At 45.6% G+C, this 17,460-nt stretch overlaps 1 protein-coding gene across 9 annotated transcripts in view; it reads left to right on the top strand.

The window, feature by feature from the left end:
- NPAS2 (neuronal PAS domain protein 2) overlaps positions 1-17,460 on the top strand; it is a 176,622-nt gene that overhangs the window by 75,470 nt on the left and 83,692 nt on the right. For all 9 annotated transcript variants that reach the window (XM_063594761.1, XM_063594759.1, XM_063594758.1 and 6 more), the window contains exon 2: positions 9,123-9,176. In XM_063594761.1, the coding sequence (XP_063450831.1) occupies positions 9,145-9,176 (32 nt within the window). In that variant the 5' untranslated portion in view covers positions 9,123-9,144. The remainder of the gene's footprint in view (positions 1-9,122; positions 9,177-17,460) is intronic.

Raw genomic sequence — 17,460 nt, 5'->3', positions numbered from 1 at the left:
GGCCTTGCTTGATTAGATTCCCCAGCTGGTCTGTTTACTGGGCCTGGCAGAGCTCCTTACCCCCATGCCCCCACTCAGTGGTCCTCACGGTCCTGTTTGCAGCAGCCACAGGTAGTCCCTAGGGGTGGGGCAGACTCAGGCTTCAGCTGGAGCCCCTGCCTGCGGGTGCCTCTTGGCTGTAAGGCACTCTTCCTACCAATATGGCCTTTTCTGTCTCTGTTTAGGAGCCCCTCTCTGAAACCTTAGGTCTGTGTGACCCCAGAGTCCATTTCTGTTTCACCCCTGGTGACCTCCTTACTGTGCAGAGAATGTGTTCGTTGAAATTCAAAGTAGATAAGAAAGGCTGAAGCTTAGTGTCACCTCCCTTAGCAGGGGCTCAGTGGCCACAGTGTGAACAGAAGGGGTAGGACAGTTAGGTGAGGCAGGTGTGCAATGAATGGAACTCACCTAGAGCTTTCTGTGCCCCAGGCATCATGCTGGGTCCTTTATTGCACACATACCTGTGACCTGCTTCCTGTTTGCACCTTGCACAATTGCTGCCTGGTGGGTGTTAGCTGCATTGTGTTAGGAATGAGGGGAACAGGGGCTCATGAGGTTTAAGGGGCCTACTCAAGATCATAGAGCAAGTAGGTTGGAATGGAGATTTAAATCAGACTGACTCTGAAGTCGGAAACCCCCTATTCTGAGCAGCAGTGGCTGGAGAAAGGCCTCCTGAGTCAGTGCCAGGAGGCAGAGCCCAGGGTCTGCTCTGTCCCCAAGCCTGTGTCTGTGGGCAGGCCACTTAGCCTTGCTGGGGGGTGGTGCTGCCTGATTTATGAGTGGAGGATAACTATAGCCAGCCCATTCCACCCACAGAACTGATGGAGACAAAATGAGATTATGTTTTTTCAGAACTTGGCAGCTGCCAGGGGTTGGTGAGGGACCCATTGGGCCTTCCTGAAGAGCCCTGGCTGCCAGTGCTGTCTGAGTGGATTTTCCCTCTAGTCAGTAGCTCCTGCACATGCAGAAGTTTTTGTTTTAATTTTAGTCACCAGGATATAACTGTCCCTTCAAATGTACTTTGTAAGCACTATTACCTTGGAGCCACCACGATCATGGGGAGGTTTGTGGGAGTGAATGTCAGGTAGTGGCACAGGAATTCAGATGGGGCTTTGGCCCTGGCTTTGTCCTTCCTTTCCTCCCTCCCTCCCTTCCTCCCTTCCTTTTCTTCTTCATTCCTCATGCATTTATTGAGCACCTAATATGGGTAAGGAGCTTGTATTAGTCCATTCTCATGCTGCTATAAAGGACTGCCTGAGACTGGGTACTTTATAAAAAAAAGAGGTTTAATTGATCCACAGTTCGCATGGCTGAGGAGGCCGCAGGAAACTTACAATCATGGCGGAAGGGGAAGCAAACACGTCCTTCTTCACATGATGGCAGGAAGGAGAATTGCTGAGCAAAATGGGGAAAAGCCCCTTATAAAACCATCAGATCTCATGAGCACCCACTCCTATCATGAGAATAGCATGAGGGTAACTGCCCCCATGATTCAATTACCTCCCACCTGGTCCCTCCCAGGACACATGGGGATTATGGGAACTAAATTCAAGATGAGATTTCGGTGGGGACACAGCCAAACCATATCATAGCTGGGCGAGCCATCGTGAAATGGGTGAAGATGCAATTTGCCTAATCCTTGCCATCAAAGTAGAGAACCTGTTTTTGAGTGTCTGCTGCAGGCCAGACTTTGCAAACTTAAGTTCGTTTAAGTTTCACCGCTGTCCTCTGAGATAGGTGTCTGTCACTCATGTTCAAAACCTCCAGTGCCTTCCCGTCTCACATAAAGCAAAAGCCACAATGCCCCTCTGCCCCTGGCTCCACCTCCCCCTCACCAAAGCAATCACCGGGCTGGCCTCTGGGCTGTTCCTCGCTTTCCTTGCTGTCTGGGGGAGGCACCCTCACTGCTCACTCCCACACTCCCTTCAGGTCACAGCTCACATAGCATCTCATCAAGGAGGTCTTCCAAGACTCCCTAAAACATCAGAACAAGACTCCCCGAACCCCGTCCCACCCAGGATTCACCTTTTCCTGCACTGCAGTGATAACCAAAGAACAGGCTCTGTGTTTACTTATTTGCTTGCCTGCAGTTTTCCCCAACTCCCCTGACACATGCATCCCCCGCCTCATGTAAGCACCATGAGAGTAGCGGCTTTGCTCACAGTGGGTTCCCCCTTGCCCAGGCACTCAGGGAGTATCTGTTGAATCACCGTATATCACATGCAGTTGGCACATTTGTGCTTTGGCATATACATTCTCCTGCCTCATCACAGAGCCCAAGAGGAGAGGCAAATAGAAGGAGATAGTACACACGGTGCATGGATCAGAGACCTGCACATTGTTAGTTTTCCTAAAATTGATCCCCAAATTCAATTCATTCTCAATCAAAATCACATCAAGCTATCACTTTTTTTTTTTTTTTTTTGAGGCACAGGGTTTCACGCTGTTGTTTAGGCTGGTGCTCACTGTAACCTTGAACTCCGGGCTCAAGCAGTGCTCTTGCCTCATCCTCCCAAGTAGCTAGGACCACCAAGTGCAGTAAGTAGGTATGCACCCAAGTGCAGTAGGTATGCACCACCATGACGAGCTAATTTTTACTTTTTTGTAGAGACGGAATCTTGCTGTGTTGCCCAGACGACTTGTGGCCTCAAGCAATCCTCATGCCCCAACCTCCCAAAGCAATGATATTATGGGCATGAGCCACTGCACCCAGCTGCATCAGGCATTTCTATAGAAATTGACAAGCTAATTCTAAAATTTATGTGGCTGTGCAACGACTTAGAATGGCCAAGGTACCTTGGCCCACCCTACATTTATGTCAGTAATTACTGCACAACTTTAGGAGTTAAGATAGTGTGGTACCGACATAACAATAGACAAAGGGTGTGGTGGAATTGGGAAACATGGAGTTTGTTTAAACAACAGAGGAGTTATATTTTCAAGTGAAATGCTCAATATATTTCCAGATGAAGGGCCTCTAAATGTAAAGCAATGGTTCCAATTGTTAATCTGATACAGGTTCACTCATTATATATCTAAGTCCAAAAGTACAGGCAAAAATCATATAATTTTTTTCAGCGTAATAATTGGATCTACCACTTTAAATTTAGACAGACGTCTTTCACCTAAAAAAAAAAAAACCTGAAAGTTGAAGGAAAACACATTGTACATATTACATGTAAATGTAACTAACATACCTCTTATGAGTGAGTTTATCGCCACTTCAGTCGGGTGGCCAAGGCTGGCATCCACAGTGACAAGCCACGTTGACAGCATGATGTGATAAGAAGGACACTTTATTTCCTGGGTCTTCCTCTCAAAAACCCGTATTCTGAGCCTGACTTTGAGAAAAACATCAGACAAACCCAAACTGAAGAACATTCTACAGATACTCCTCAAAATTGTCAAGGCCTGAGAAATTCGCAGAGCCAAGGGGGGGTCTAAGGAGACGTGCTGACAAAGCGTGCTGTGGTGTCCTGGATAGAGTGCTAGAGTGGAAAAAGGACGTTACATAAAAACTGAGGAAATCTGAGCAAGTTTGTCTGAAAATTATGGACTTCTTTTTTTTTTTTTTTTTTTGAGACAAGAGTCTGGCTCTGTCGCCCAAGCTGGAGTGCAGTGGCGTGATCACGGTTCACTGCAACCTCTGCCTCTCAGGCTCAAGCGATTCTCCTGCCTCACCCTCCCAAGTAGCTGGGATTACAGGCGTGCACCATCACATGGGCTAATTTTTGTATTTTTAGTAGAGATGGGGTTTCACCGTGTTTCCCAGGCTGGTCTCGAACTCCTGACCTCAGTTGATCCACCTACCTTGGCTTCCCAAAGTGCTGGGATTACAGGTATGAGCCACTGGCACCTGGCCTGGACTTTTCTTAATAAGAAGGTATCAGTGTTGCGACAAATGCACCATACTAATGTAAAATGTTAATAACAGGAAACTGGGTGTGGGGATAAGGGAACTTTCTCTACTCTCTTTGCATTTTCTGTAAATCTAAAGTTGTTCTTAAAAATGCGGTTTATTTTTTAATAAGTTTATCTTATGTGTCTTCACTCCACAGACATCCTGATTCTGTCCTGCAGAATTGAGACACATAGGATAAATGAAGCTAAATACAGTCCATAAATAATGCATGTAAGATCACACACTATTTGATGAAAGTGCTAATGCAATTCAACAGGGAAATAAATGCCTTTTAAACTAACTATTCTGGAGGGATGTCCATATTGGGGGCGTGGTGGGGGTGGTGGTGAATAATGTCTGAGCCCTATCCAACACTACACATAAAATTTAAGTTGCAATGGACTGTGGATCAAAATGTGAAAGCTAAGTGATGAAGCTTCTAGAGGAAAACATAAGATAATTCTTCACAACATTGAGGTGGCAAATACATTTTAGAATACAAAAATCGCTAACCATAAAATAAAAAGTTGATAAATTAGACTTTATCAAAATTTAAAACTGCTCATCACAAGACACCATCCAGAAAGCACCAAGGCCACCCACAGACTGGGAGAAAATGTTCACCATTCATATTTTCTGACAAAGTACTTGTACCTGGAAGAGATAAACTTCTATGATCAGTATGATGAAGACTAACAGTCCAATTTTTGTAAGCAGGCAAAAGAATTAGACATCTTACAAAAGAAGATATCTAAATAGCCAGTGAAAAGTGCTCTGCATCATTAGTCATCAGGGAAATGCAAATCCCAATGAGATATCATTACACACCCACGTAAATTACTAAAATTAAGAAATATTACATGTTAGAATGGAGCCACTGGAACTCCTTGTACACTACTGGTGCAAATCTGAAATTGTACATTCACTTTGGAAAACAGCCTGGCAGTTTTTAATAAAGTAAGCATATAGCTACCCCATGTTCCAAGAATGACACTCCTAAATATATACACCCAAGAGGAACGAGTGCTTATTTCCACAGAGACTTCTATATGACGTAACACTGGTGATGTTAATGTTGACCAGTAGGTGAAAGTGGTGTCTGCCAACCTTCTTCCCTGTAAAATGTTTTTCTTTTGTAATTAATAAATATTTTGAGAGAGATACTTTGAAACTCTGCAAATACCCTGTTTCTCCCCAAGCTTTTTCACATTAATTTTAGCATCCATCGGTGGATCTTGCCTGCAACAATGATTACTATGGTATGCCGATGGTGATTTTCTTTTCTTTTCTTTTCCCCTCCCCTTCCCTCCCCTCCCTTCTCCTCTTCTCTTCTCTTCTTTTTCCTTTTAGTGGAGAACAGTGCCTCACTATATTCCCCAGGCAGGTCTCAAACTCCTGGGTTCAAGCTATCCTCCCCACTCTCCCTCCCTAAGGGCTGGGATTACAGGCATGAAGCATGAAGGTGATTTTCTATTGCCGTTGTTCCTTCTACATTTATTAATTGGAATCTTCTGTAAGAGGAAGCTGTCTCCCTCCCTCCTTCTACCTCCCCATTTGTTTATTTATTTGGGGGCTCTTGGTAAAGGTGTGGGTGGAGAGTAGGGAACCAAGAGGGACAGTGTGGTTACCTGAGGTGGGGAACGATAAAACAAATAAATAAGACTCATGAGTATTTAGTTTGTGGCACAGGCTATAATCAATACGGTTGTCACTCATTTTGTTGCTCAGGTTGTTGTGGGAACCCCTCTCAGCCTCTCTTTTCATCAGGCTCCCATAATTATGGTTACTGTTGATCATGATTTGTTGTGTGGTCAGTTGCTAGGTGCAGATGCCTGGATTTCAAATTGGGGGGGATGTTAGAAAGCTTAAAAAGACTCCGGAGAGTTTGTGTTCTAGGAAAACCCAAGAAACCCAGAACTGGAAGAGCCCCAGAGAGATGAATGTTACCGGGCGTGTTCCCTTCTCTCTTCCCTGAGGCTCCCCTGTGCAGAGGATCCTGCAGACATGGCTAAAGGAGACGCAGCAGGAGATCAGAGGGTGGGTGGAGAATGAGAGTGTTTATTCCCTTGGCTCCCTTCTTGTCCCTTCACTGAAGGCCGCCTCCTATGGGACACACTCCTTCCAGGGTTGGGAAGTAATTTCCCTCTTGTCCCTTCCCCTTACAGGTGTTCACAGCTCTGCCGTTCCCCACCTCAGGTAACCACACTGTCCCTCTTGGTTCCCTACTCCCCACCCACACCTTTACAAAGAGCCCCCCTGTAAATCAGCACTCCTCAGAGGATCCCACCCGCCTTCTGCTTACCTGTTGGGACCCTGATTCACACACCTCGTGACTGTCTACGCCACGTAGGACACATGGTTATCTGGGGTAAAGGCTGTATGGCATCCCTCCATTGTTCACTCTGGGGGGTTCATCACCTCAACCATTATGTCTCAGCTCCAAACAAAATCTCCTCTGCTTCCATTTAAGCTCCTTTTCTGTTTTCTGGCACTCTGTGATCAAAATAAAATAAAAAAAAATAGATGCTCAAAATCCTTCTCACTGAAAACTTTATACGGTTGAGAAGAGTCATTGTCACCCCCTAAACTTCTCTGTGATTCCTTTAACCTGACCTCAGAGGACTGCTTTTCTTCCCTTCCATCCTGTTCCTTGTTTGCCTTCAAGCTGGTTCCAGATCCTATTATTAAGTAAAAGGGTGACTCTAAAACGCAAGGGGGGATGGACACCCACACTCAACAGCTGCCGAGGTGGAAGTAGCCCGTGTCCATGGATAGATGAATGGGCAAGCAAAACACTGCGTTTCCAAGCAATGGGATATCACTCGGCCTTAAAAAGGAAGGAGATTCTGACCCATGCAGCAACATGGATGAACCCTGAGGACATTACGCTGTGTGAAATAAGCCAAATACTGTCTGGTTGCACTTACATGACAGACCTGGAATAGTCAAATTTATAGAGACAGAAAGTAGAAGGGCAGTTGCGAAGCCTGGAGTGAGTGGGGAATGAGGACTTCTTGTTGAATGAATAGTTTATGCTTTGCAAGGGCAAAGAGATCTGGAATGGATGGTGGTGGTGGTTGCCTAACAGTATGAATGTGCTTAATGCCACTGAGCTGGGCACTCAGCAGTGGTTAAGATGGTAAATTTCTGAAGTGTATTTTATCACAATTTTTTAAGTGAAAAAATAACATGGTAGACAACAGAGGTGATAAAATAGTACAAATATCAGCACGGAGCTTCTGTGGCAGGTGCAATGGGAACTCAGCTTAGAGGCCTTCTCCTCACACTGGGTGCAGCTCAGCTGAATAGCTTAGTCAGGGGTCAAGTGAGAGGAACGGGGCAGGGAAATGAGAGGGATGCTGAAGAAGAGGAAATGGGTGTAGAGCATCCAGGTTTTATAGATTCAGGAAATGTCTGCGTGATAAACATACAAATCACAGAAGATGTGGTTGATAAAGAAGAGCTATTAGTCATTTTTAGATGTTTAGTTTATGACTCAGCAACTCTGGTCATCCAAACAGGATCCCAGGAGCTCAGGAGAGTGGACTGAGGAGCAGCAGCCAGCCCTCCTGTGGACAAGCTCTGTCCAGGGGCCCCTGGTAAAGAACACAGCGTGGCCAGGTCCTTGCTCATGCCCTGGGGCTTTGGTCAGCCACCATTCTCCTTGGAAGCACAGGCTTGGGGTAGGGCATCATTCAATGAATTGACATAAAACTTTGAACAGATTCCATCTGGAAAACATTAAGCACAGGCCTGTTTGCAGATGTGTTAATGCTGACTCAGTTGTAATACAGGCTTTAACTTCTAAGCGGCATTTCTTGCTAGTCCATTGTGGAATATGCCTGCTGTTGACTGCATGGGCATTATGTAAACAAGGGCTATGGCTGCAGAATTCATCTTTGCTTTGGCTCAGACCCATGTTTGTGTACATAGGTGACCAAAATCACAAAACTAAATGAGCTCAGAGAAAGATTGATTGGCTCCATTGAAAATTTTTATCTGAAACTTCATATTTCAAGAGTAATTGGTGGTGCATTTGCAAAGTGCTGGTTTGGGAGTTCCGACTGAAGACCCTGTGTGTTGAGCGTAGAAGCGGGTGGGCAGTGGTGATTCAGCTTCTCCATGGTCCCCACCTTTACCTCGATCACACTTTGCCCTCCCAGCCACCGCAGCCTTCAGCCTCCCACTCCCACAGCTGGCATTGGCCTCATGAGCGCCCTGAGAATGGTTCTGCTTGATGTGCTGACTTGGGGGGCGCACCCCAGACAGGTGGGGCTCTGGGAAATGTGTGAATGAAGAAAGGAACCAGGGCTGCGCAGCTCTGAGGGGTGGAGGGAACCCAGGCCTGCGTGTGGTAGGAGAGGAAGCTGGATCTGTGGGCCTGAGAAGCATCAAGCCAGTGGCCTTGGGAGAGTAGAGGCTCCGGTGTTGAGGAAGAACATTCCTGGATTGTTACGTAATCTTTCACATCTGTGCACCTTCGCTGTCTCAAGGAGAGTAAACGCCCTAAGGGAGGAACTGCGGATTACACTACTTTGGGGCTGATTCTTCCAGGCCACTTGTCAGAGGAGCTTGTGTGGTTTGAATGGACAGATAAACACTCTCCTTTAGGATGTCATAGGCCACTGGGGTCCTGCAAGCAGGAGTGAACAAGGCCCGCTGTGGCGTCGCTAACGGATCCCAGGCAGGCACTGGGAGGTGCGTGTGACCTAAGGCTTGAGATGAACAGATGCTGCTTCACTGAGCTGGTCTGGACAGCAGTTCTCAAAGTGTGATCTGAAGACCCTTGGGGTCCTTGAGGTCAAGACATTTTTTCAAAATATAATTAACTCGTTATTTGTTCCTTTTAAAAGAGGTCTCCTTGTCTCATGAGTGTACACGACATAATTATTCTGACTTTTCCAAAAGTTACTTGACATCTGATGACTTCGTTGCTCCGATGCCCAATGAAATGAGTGCCTGTGCATTTAAACATATCTCAGCCTTAACCCACATACACAGAAGTGCTTTGGAGACCTCAGTCCATTTTGAGAGTGTAAAGGGGTGCCAGGACCAACAAGTTTGAGAACCACTGGGCTAAGACCGAAATGACAACAACCTGAAAGACTTTTAAGAAAGATGTAGAAGCAGACAGTAATTATCCATTCTTTTTATTTATTTATTTATTTATTTATTTTTGCAGGAAAAACTGCATAGAAAATCTAATGGATGAAGATGAGAAAGACAGAGCCAAGAGGTAAGATGCAGCTCTCCCCCTCCTCAGCAGAGCTCTCTGGCCCCCGGGGGTCTGCCTGGCAGAATCTCGCTGGCTTTCACTCTGTGCAGGTGAGGCCACCAGCAAGATAGGCAGCTGTAGGACACACTGTCTGTGACATATTGCAGTGCTCCATGAGAAACCTAGAGAGCTCACTCAGCCCTGCCCCTCGCTGTGAAATGACACATTGTCTAGGACTGGCTGAGTGGTCTGGGTTTTTGTCATGCTCCTGTGTACCCCTGTTGACACTGGTCATCTTTCAGGGTTTCTGGTTACTGCTTTTCCAGGACAGACACTGCTTGACAAGGCAGGCTGACTGGAGCCCAGCAGGCCTGGATTCAAGTCCTAACTCAGTTGCTGGGGCTCTGTCTGGCTTTGGATAATAATAATGATCATTGCCACACAGTGAGCATGCAGTCATCACCCAGCACTGTGCTAAGCACTTTTGTATACATAGATTAGCTCAGTTTCCTCGGCTGTAGATTGGAGATGTCATAGACACCTTGCACTGTGGGTGGGTCAACTAGAAATACTAACTTGGCAGCTGGCATGTGAGAGCCCTAATAACCTGTCTATGTTGATTCCTTCATTGGACATGTATTGAATGCCTACTAGATATGCAGTGGAATCATAACAGTGACATTGAGAGGGTCAGGAACAGTTGAATGTCATCGGTTTCACACGATTCACCCCAGTCGGCAGTTACTGTGCCATGCTCTGGGGAAAAAAACGTGAGCAGGAACCTCCTCAGTGGCTCACTGCAGGTCATTCGGGTGGAGGCCCAGCCACAGAGCCTTGGCAGCAGGGGGCATCCTCTCTGGAGACACCCTTCATTGCAACCCCACTGGACCAGCCTCCTCGCTGTGATCTCACCCCTTTCTGCCTCTGCCACTGCTTGTGTGTGGCAGGGCTCTCCGTCCTCTGTGACAGCCTCGTGAACCTGCAGAGCTAAAGGGTTTGCCCACCTCCCTTCACAGAACCCACTGCTTGCTTGTCACCTGTAAATGGTAGTGCCCTCAGGTACCACCTAGCTCTGTGGCTGCAGGGTAGCTGTCCTTCCATGTCACCTGGAGAGGCAGCCATGAGAACCACAAATCCCTGGCCACCCCCAGACCTGCCATACCTGAGTCTGCAAGGCATAAGAGGAGTCTGGGTTGTTTTAAACTCCCCCAATATTTACTTTAAAAAAACCAGGGAGCAGAGGAAATGGCCAGAAGTGTAGACAGAACAGCCTTCATCCCAGGATCTGGGAGATCAGCACTGGGGACTCTTAGTACTCTTTACTTTTGCATATGTTTGCAAATTTCTGCAATAAAAATTCAAACAGGCATCAGTGCAAAGAACTCCCCAGCTTATCCGGAAGTGACAGGCCCTTTACTTGGCATTGGGACCCAGGTGCTTTGCAAACTGTAGGTCACAACCTACAAGGGTTGCAAAATCCACTTGGGTCCCAAGCAACAAATGAATAGACTGGATTAGACCAGACTAGAGTTCCTTCCTCTGGGATGTTTTGGTTTCCTCCAGCATAGCTACGGATGGAGCGCTGGAGACGGATGTGAGCTGCATTCCTGGCCTGCCCTGTGCTAGCTGATGAATTCCAACTGACCCCTCATCTCTCAAAGCCTCTGTTTTCTCACCTGCAACATAAGGGTTGTAGTGTCTGTCCTGCTTTCCTCACTGGTTATTTTGGAAATTAGCTACAAAATACACTGAGTAGTGCTTTTTAAATATTCATCATTACATGTGTATGAATATGCAGCACACTTTACAGTAATACATTTACAGGGCAATCTTTTTTGTGTGTGATGGAGTCTCACCCTGTTGCCCAGGCTGGAGTGTAGTGGCGCGATCTTGGCTCACTGCAACCTCCCTCTCCCGGGTTCAAGCGCAGGCCATTCTTATTAGAAATGATGGAAAGAACAGCAGTGGTAGCCAGCATTCGCTGGGTGCCCACAGTACTGAGCTAAGTCCTTTTATGTACATCATCTCATATTATCTTCTCAACATTCCTTTGAAGTGTGTATCATTCTTATTCCCATTTTACAGGTGAGAAGACTAAAGTTCAACAAGGTTGAGTACATTGTCAGAGATCAGAAAGCTCTAGGAAGTGGCAGAATGAGAACTTCAATACAGACTTCTTTAATCTTAGACTCTATTCTTATCCCCAGACCACAAGAGGCTCTTCATATAAGACCAAACTCAATCTACCTGGCCGACTAGACAAAGAGCTGCATTCTGGCATGACTAAGGAGTTCATAGGAGTTTTACTTTTGCTGTCGTCATCTTTAATATCACCCTCCAAACCCCTTCTAGTCCCATCCCTGCCTCTCTCCTGCACCGCTTACCTCTAAATCAGGAAGAGATAAAAATGCATGTTTAGGCTCTACCATACGCAGAAATCAGCAAATATAGACATGCCAAAAAAAATCTGGGCTAAAAGTTCCTAGAAATAAATCAGTTTGTATGCAGTTTCTTTTCATTCATTCCCCTCCCCATTTGCTTTGGGCCATAAGCATACCTCCCCCACCCAAAAACTTCTCTGCTTGGAAATCTTTGCACAGAGACCTGTGTAGTGAGGCTGGGGCCCACACTCCTCCCTTGTCCTCAGATGGAAAAAGGAGTTTAGAACGTTTGGTGGTACCCAGAAATAGCAAGGACGCAGTACCCCTCCTAACACTTGGGAACACACACACACACACACACACACACACACACTCCCCTAAGATCGTATTCTTTTCAAAGTAGTTTTTATAGCAGTAACATGGGAGGCCCTTCCCCTAATCCCACCTGGAGGCCTGGCATGAATTGTTTTTACACACCCATTATTTTTGATGAGATTAGAAATGTTTAACTTGAGATCAAAACTCTCATTGTCTCCAGAAAACTTGCTTTGTGTTAGGCAAGGCTTTCGATGCTTTAGGGAATTCATGGTGTATTTGGGTTGTTTGATCAAGTATTCCGAACAAGGGCACGGTTCCACTTTCTTCCGTGAATTTCCATGTAAATCCAGGGAGTATTAATTGAGTGTCTATTGTGTGTTCAGAACTGAGTGCTCTATTCTTTAGGGAAGATGCAAAAATATAGTCCTTGTACTCAAGAAGGAAACAGCTTGATTGAGAGATATTTGTAATCCCTAGATAATGAAGTTCACAGCTTTTTCTGTATTCCAGTTATAAGCACGTCTTTCTAATTCTGATGTGAAACAGTATTGTAGGGTGTGTGTGTGTGCACGTGCATGCGCGTGCATTTGTGGTCATCCAGGAAGCAGTGTGGGGTAGCAGGAAGTGCGCAGGGTTAGAATCAGACAGGCCTGGCTTTGATTCTTGCCAATGTTTATTGTCTGTCCTTGGGCAAGTCACTAAATCTCTCTTAGCCTCAGTTTCTTCTTCTGTCAAGTGGGGTGATAATAGTCGCTACTTATTGCAGAAATTAAACGTAGCTGTGTCTGATCCCCTGGCACAGTGCAGTATGCAGTGCTGATAGGGAAAGCTAAAATTTGCAGAGCGCTCACAGCCTGCCTGGAGCATTTTACATGCAGTAATTCTCCAAGCCTTACAACACCTCCTCATAAAACAGGTTATTCTTAGCCCCATTTTAGAGTTGAGAAACCTGAGGCTCAGGGATTGCACAGCCAGTTGGCGGCAGGCAGGGATTCAAATGCACACATCTGTTTCTGAAGTCTGGGCTCCTAACAGCGTCTGTGACATTCAGTAAATGGAAGCCGCTCCTTTTGAGTCACCACCTTCCCAAGGGGTAGAGAAAATAAGTTCTGATAGGAATTCTTGCTTTCCAAAGAAAGCAATGATCTAACTTTGCCGTATTGCAAAATCCAGCTTACTCCATTTCTTGACAGAAATGAGCACCTGTTGGCTAAGAAGAAACTGCTTCATATTCATCTCTTCCTTTAATCCAGTGTTAAATGAGTCCATGACCTCCTCTCTCCAGTCAGCTGTGAGGTTGTTTCCATAGTCCCATACCTTTGGTTGAGAGAGGGAGAGGAGAAGGTGAGTTTATGGCTCTGCTGCCTTTGTTCATGAGAATCAAAAGTGTCAGGTCAGATTCGCTGATTCTTGGGGCTCTTAATGGAGTGGATGCTGGTTCTGAAACATCAGCTAAACAATTTTATGATTCTTTGACCCTAATTCTTAGTCTCAATGTCAATAAAGTGGTTCAGATGAGAGGGAAGAGTTCAAACATAAGCAAACAAGAAGCCTACGCATGCCATTTTGCAGAAGCAGATATTTCAGAAGGAAAAGGTTTAGCCATTTGGTTATTTCTTCTGGTCCCCCCGGGTAGAGGAAAAGGATAGGGTAGTTTAATGACATGGACCGATGAATGGCTGAGACCATCCCATCTGTATTTGTTGACTAAGTGATGTGGTGAGCAAGTGGATGCTACAGATGAGGATACATAGCATTATCCTGCCCTCAGAGCGCTTTCAGGCAAGTTAGAGATGCATTCATGAAAATAAGCATAAAGAAGGAAAAGAAAACACTTTCTGCAGAGTCTGTTTTAGGCCAAGACAGGATGGAGATCGAAATTTGTAAACTCAACCCTTTCAGCCAATTGCTCTTTCAGGGAGAGTAATATGGCAAAGAAGAGAGACTGTTCTCGTTTCATTCGTACCATTTCTTTGGATATAAATTCTGTAGGTCTGAAAGCAAAGGTCTGCCCAGAAAGGCTGTAGCCCTTTTGGAGGACTCCAGCCCCATGCACACTTGCAGAGTGCCCCTGCGTGCAGGCACAGTGCAGTGAGAACCCCGGGCCCTCAGCATTGGACAGTGGGCTGATGCTCCCAGCTGGAGCCTGTCGTGCTAATTTTGCTGTGATTTCCTTTCATAGGCTTTGGATTGGGTTTTACTTACATCATCATAAGCTCCCACACGGGGAAAAAAAAAAATGGCAGTAAAACATCTCTGAGGCTTCCTCTTTGTTTTTTTTTTTTTTTTTTATGGTTAAGGCAGCAGCAGGCATCGCGAGAACGCAGGAGGTAATAGGACATGCGATTCGTGTATATTACCTTGTAATTTCCAGATGAGTGATTCTGTTCTCAAAACAAAGGGGAAAGTAGAACTGTACTTGCAGGCAGAATGCTAATTCTTCCTGTAGCCCAGTAAACGATGGAATGGAAAAGGGGCCTCCCTCTGCTGGGGGGGCTTTTGGCTTTTACCCTGCTAGCATTCTTTGATTGGCTCAGAGGAGTTGTCAGAGAAGCGTGGTGTCTGGCAGCCTTAGAAACTTGGGAATGTCTTCGTTCAAGGAGATTCAGAACCTCTCTGGGGGCATCTGAGGCAAAAGGCAGTTTACTAAAGCCTTTTCAATAATTTCAGTAAATTTTAAATTGAAAAGAGATGATCAGGAATGCACCACTTGAAAATGCTGCCTTTCTTTAGAAAAGGCTAAACGTTTCTTTTTAGAATTTTGGTGACAAGTTCCTAACTATCATGTTCCAATTAAATGGTGCCTGTGTTACTGTTAACTAAGAGTCACTATGAAATTAGGCCAGCTTCCCATTTGGGCCCAGACACTTTCTGCTAACTGTGGTTAAGAGTAAAGCTGTTCTGTTGCTTCTCGGGAGAATAGACAGCCTCAGCTGCTCTCAGTCACCACCAGACGCTTTGCTAAGTCTCTGCAATAGTTCCCTAAGTTCTCCATGAGGTGAGGATGGCATCAGCCTGCCCTGCTGGGGCAACTTTTCTCCCCACACAGCCAGATGACATCTTTTTTTTTTTTTTTTAAGACAGAGACTCTGTCTCACTCTGCTACCCAGGCTGGAGTGCAATGGCGTGATCTTGGCTCACTGCAACCTCTGCCTCCTGGGTTCAAGTGATTCTCCTGCCACAGCCTCCCAAGTAGCTGGGATTACAGGCGTCCACCACCATGTCTGGCTAATTTTGTATTTTTAGTAGAGTTGGGGTTTCACCATGTTGGCCAGGCTGGTCTTGAACTCCTGACCACAAGTGATCCACCTGTCTCAGCCTCCCAAAATGTTGGGATTACAGGCATGAGCCACCATGCCCAGCCTGATGTCTTCTTCTTACACCAAACTTCTTGAGACTCTGAGCCCAGCGATGCCCCCAAACCCCATGGCCTCAGCATGCAGGGATGCTGCCTGGGCTACGGAAGTGAGGGGTTGTGCACCTGTCTCCAGGCTCTAAGCCTGGGCACAGGAGGGGACTGCACTGACCTTATATGGACCTTGATTTATGCTGAAGTTACCCAAAATGTATTATGGAGAATATTAATCCCAGGAAATGCCCCCAAAATAATTGTGGACTGTATGTTTACTGTTTCTCCCTTGTGGAGAATTTTAGGGCTTCTCAGCACATTAAAGATGCTAAGACTGCAATTAGCAAATAAACAAAAATCATACAATCCTGCATTTAAAAAATTATCCTGAAAAATAAAAACATAGTAGCAAGAAAATAACCTCCTCTGGCCATGGTCATTCCCCTTTCTTCAAGTAATTCTTCATGATTTTCCACAGAAGACCCATTGACCAACACTATCTTAGGCAATAGATATGCCATCTGTATTCCCATTATAATTATACATTTTCTTATGTGTAAAAAATTCCAAAACAGCATTTGAAAAATTCTGAAATGTTTGAAGATGTGAGCAAAGATTATTTATTTATTTATTGAGATGGAGTTTTGCTCTTATTGCCCAGACTAGAGTGCAGTGGCGCAATCATGGCTCACTGCAACCTCCGCTTCCCAGGTTCAAGCAATTCTCCTGCCCGGCCACAAAGATCATTTATAATCATACCACCTGGAGATAGCCACTGTTAATATTATAGCATATTCCCTGTCAGCCTTTTTTATACATTTCCATTCAATTTTTTTTTTTTGAGACAGAGTCTAGCTCTGTTGCCCAGGCTGGAGTGCAGCGGCACAATGTCGGCTCACTGCAACCTCCACCTCCCGGGTTCAAGCCATCCTCCTGTCTCAGCCTTCTGAGTAGCTGGGATTACATGCATGTACCACCACGCCAGGCTAATTTTTGTATTTTTAGTGGAGACGGGGTTTCACCGTGTTAGCCAGGCTGGTCTCAAACTCCTGGCCTCAAGTGATCCGCCAGCCTTGGCCTCCCAAAGTGCTGGGATTACAGGTGTGAGCAATGGTGCCCGGCTTCCAGTCAGTTTTAATAGGAATGCTCATAGATGCTCTTTGTTAATGTGGATGACCAGCTCTAACGTATTCTTTAGGAAAGTTCACCTTTTATGGACAGCACTGTCTTCACTGAGCATCGCGTGCTGCAGTTGCCTCTTAAAACTGTGAGCACCTATTTGGTATATTTCAGTTCTACCAGAAATGTGTGTTCCTTCTACAACCTCAGTCGTAGGCACTGTGGAGACTACAAAAGAAGAATAAGGCCTAGTCCTGATATGCCTTCTAGAAAGGTTCAGTTTGCTTTATTTATTTATTTATTTATTTATTATTATTTTGCTCAGTTTATAAAACTCAGATTTGAGAAGCCTAGTGCTGCACCCTTTTCGGTTCCTGTCCCATCCTATAATGCAGAACTAGTGACCCCAGGTAAGATATGCCAGAATTCCCCATCTGGAAGGAACTTGGGTATCAGTGTGTCTTTGGTTTAGGCATTAACTATTTTGGGTTTCTGTTGCTATGTAACAAACCACCCCAAAATGTGAGGGATTAACCAATGGCATTCATTTTGCTCATGGATCTTTGACTAGGGTAGGGCTTGGCAGGGAGTGCCTGTTTCGTTCCAGGTGGTATCAGCCAGAGTAGCTCAAAGACTGTGGGTAGAACCCCCTGAAGACACGCTCACTCCCACACCTTTGGTTGATGTTGGCTTTCAACCAGCATGTCCACTGGAAGTAGCTTTCCCTATGGAGATATGGCTTCCTCACAACACGTGGTTGCATTCAAGGGCGAATGTCATGGGGAAGCTCTATCTCCTCTTAGTACCTGGCTTTGGAAGCCAAACATTGTCATTGCTGCTGCTATCTATTCACCAGGAGCCAGCCTCCAAGGCCAGCCTTTATTCAAGGGAAGGAGAATTAGAACCCATCTTTTGATGGGAGAGCTTCAGAGAATTTAAATGCTGTGTGTCAGAATCACCATATCAATGTCCTCACTGTTTTTTAAGAGGAAACTGAGGAATGTGTGGTTGGGAGTGCCTTGCTTACTCTCTCCTGGCTTAGGTGCAGAACGAGGATGAGAACTCACATCTTCTGAAGTCTGTCTAGTGCTCATCTCAGCCAAGCCAAATTGTCTGGATTCTCTTCTTCCCTCCACCT

This window comes from Pan paniscus, chromosome 12 (genome assembly GCF_029289425.2).
Source record: "Pan paniscus chromosome 12, NHGRI_mPanPan1-v2.0_pri, whole genome shotgun sequence".
NCBI lineage: Eukaryota > Metazoa > Chordata > Mammalia > Primates > Hominidae > Pan > Pan paniscus.
This window is presented reverse-complemented; position numbering and strand designations above follow the sequence as displayed.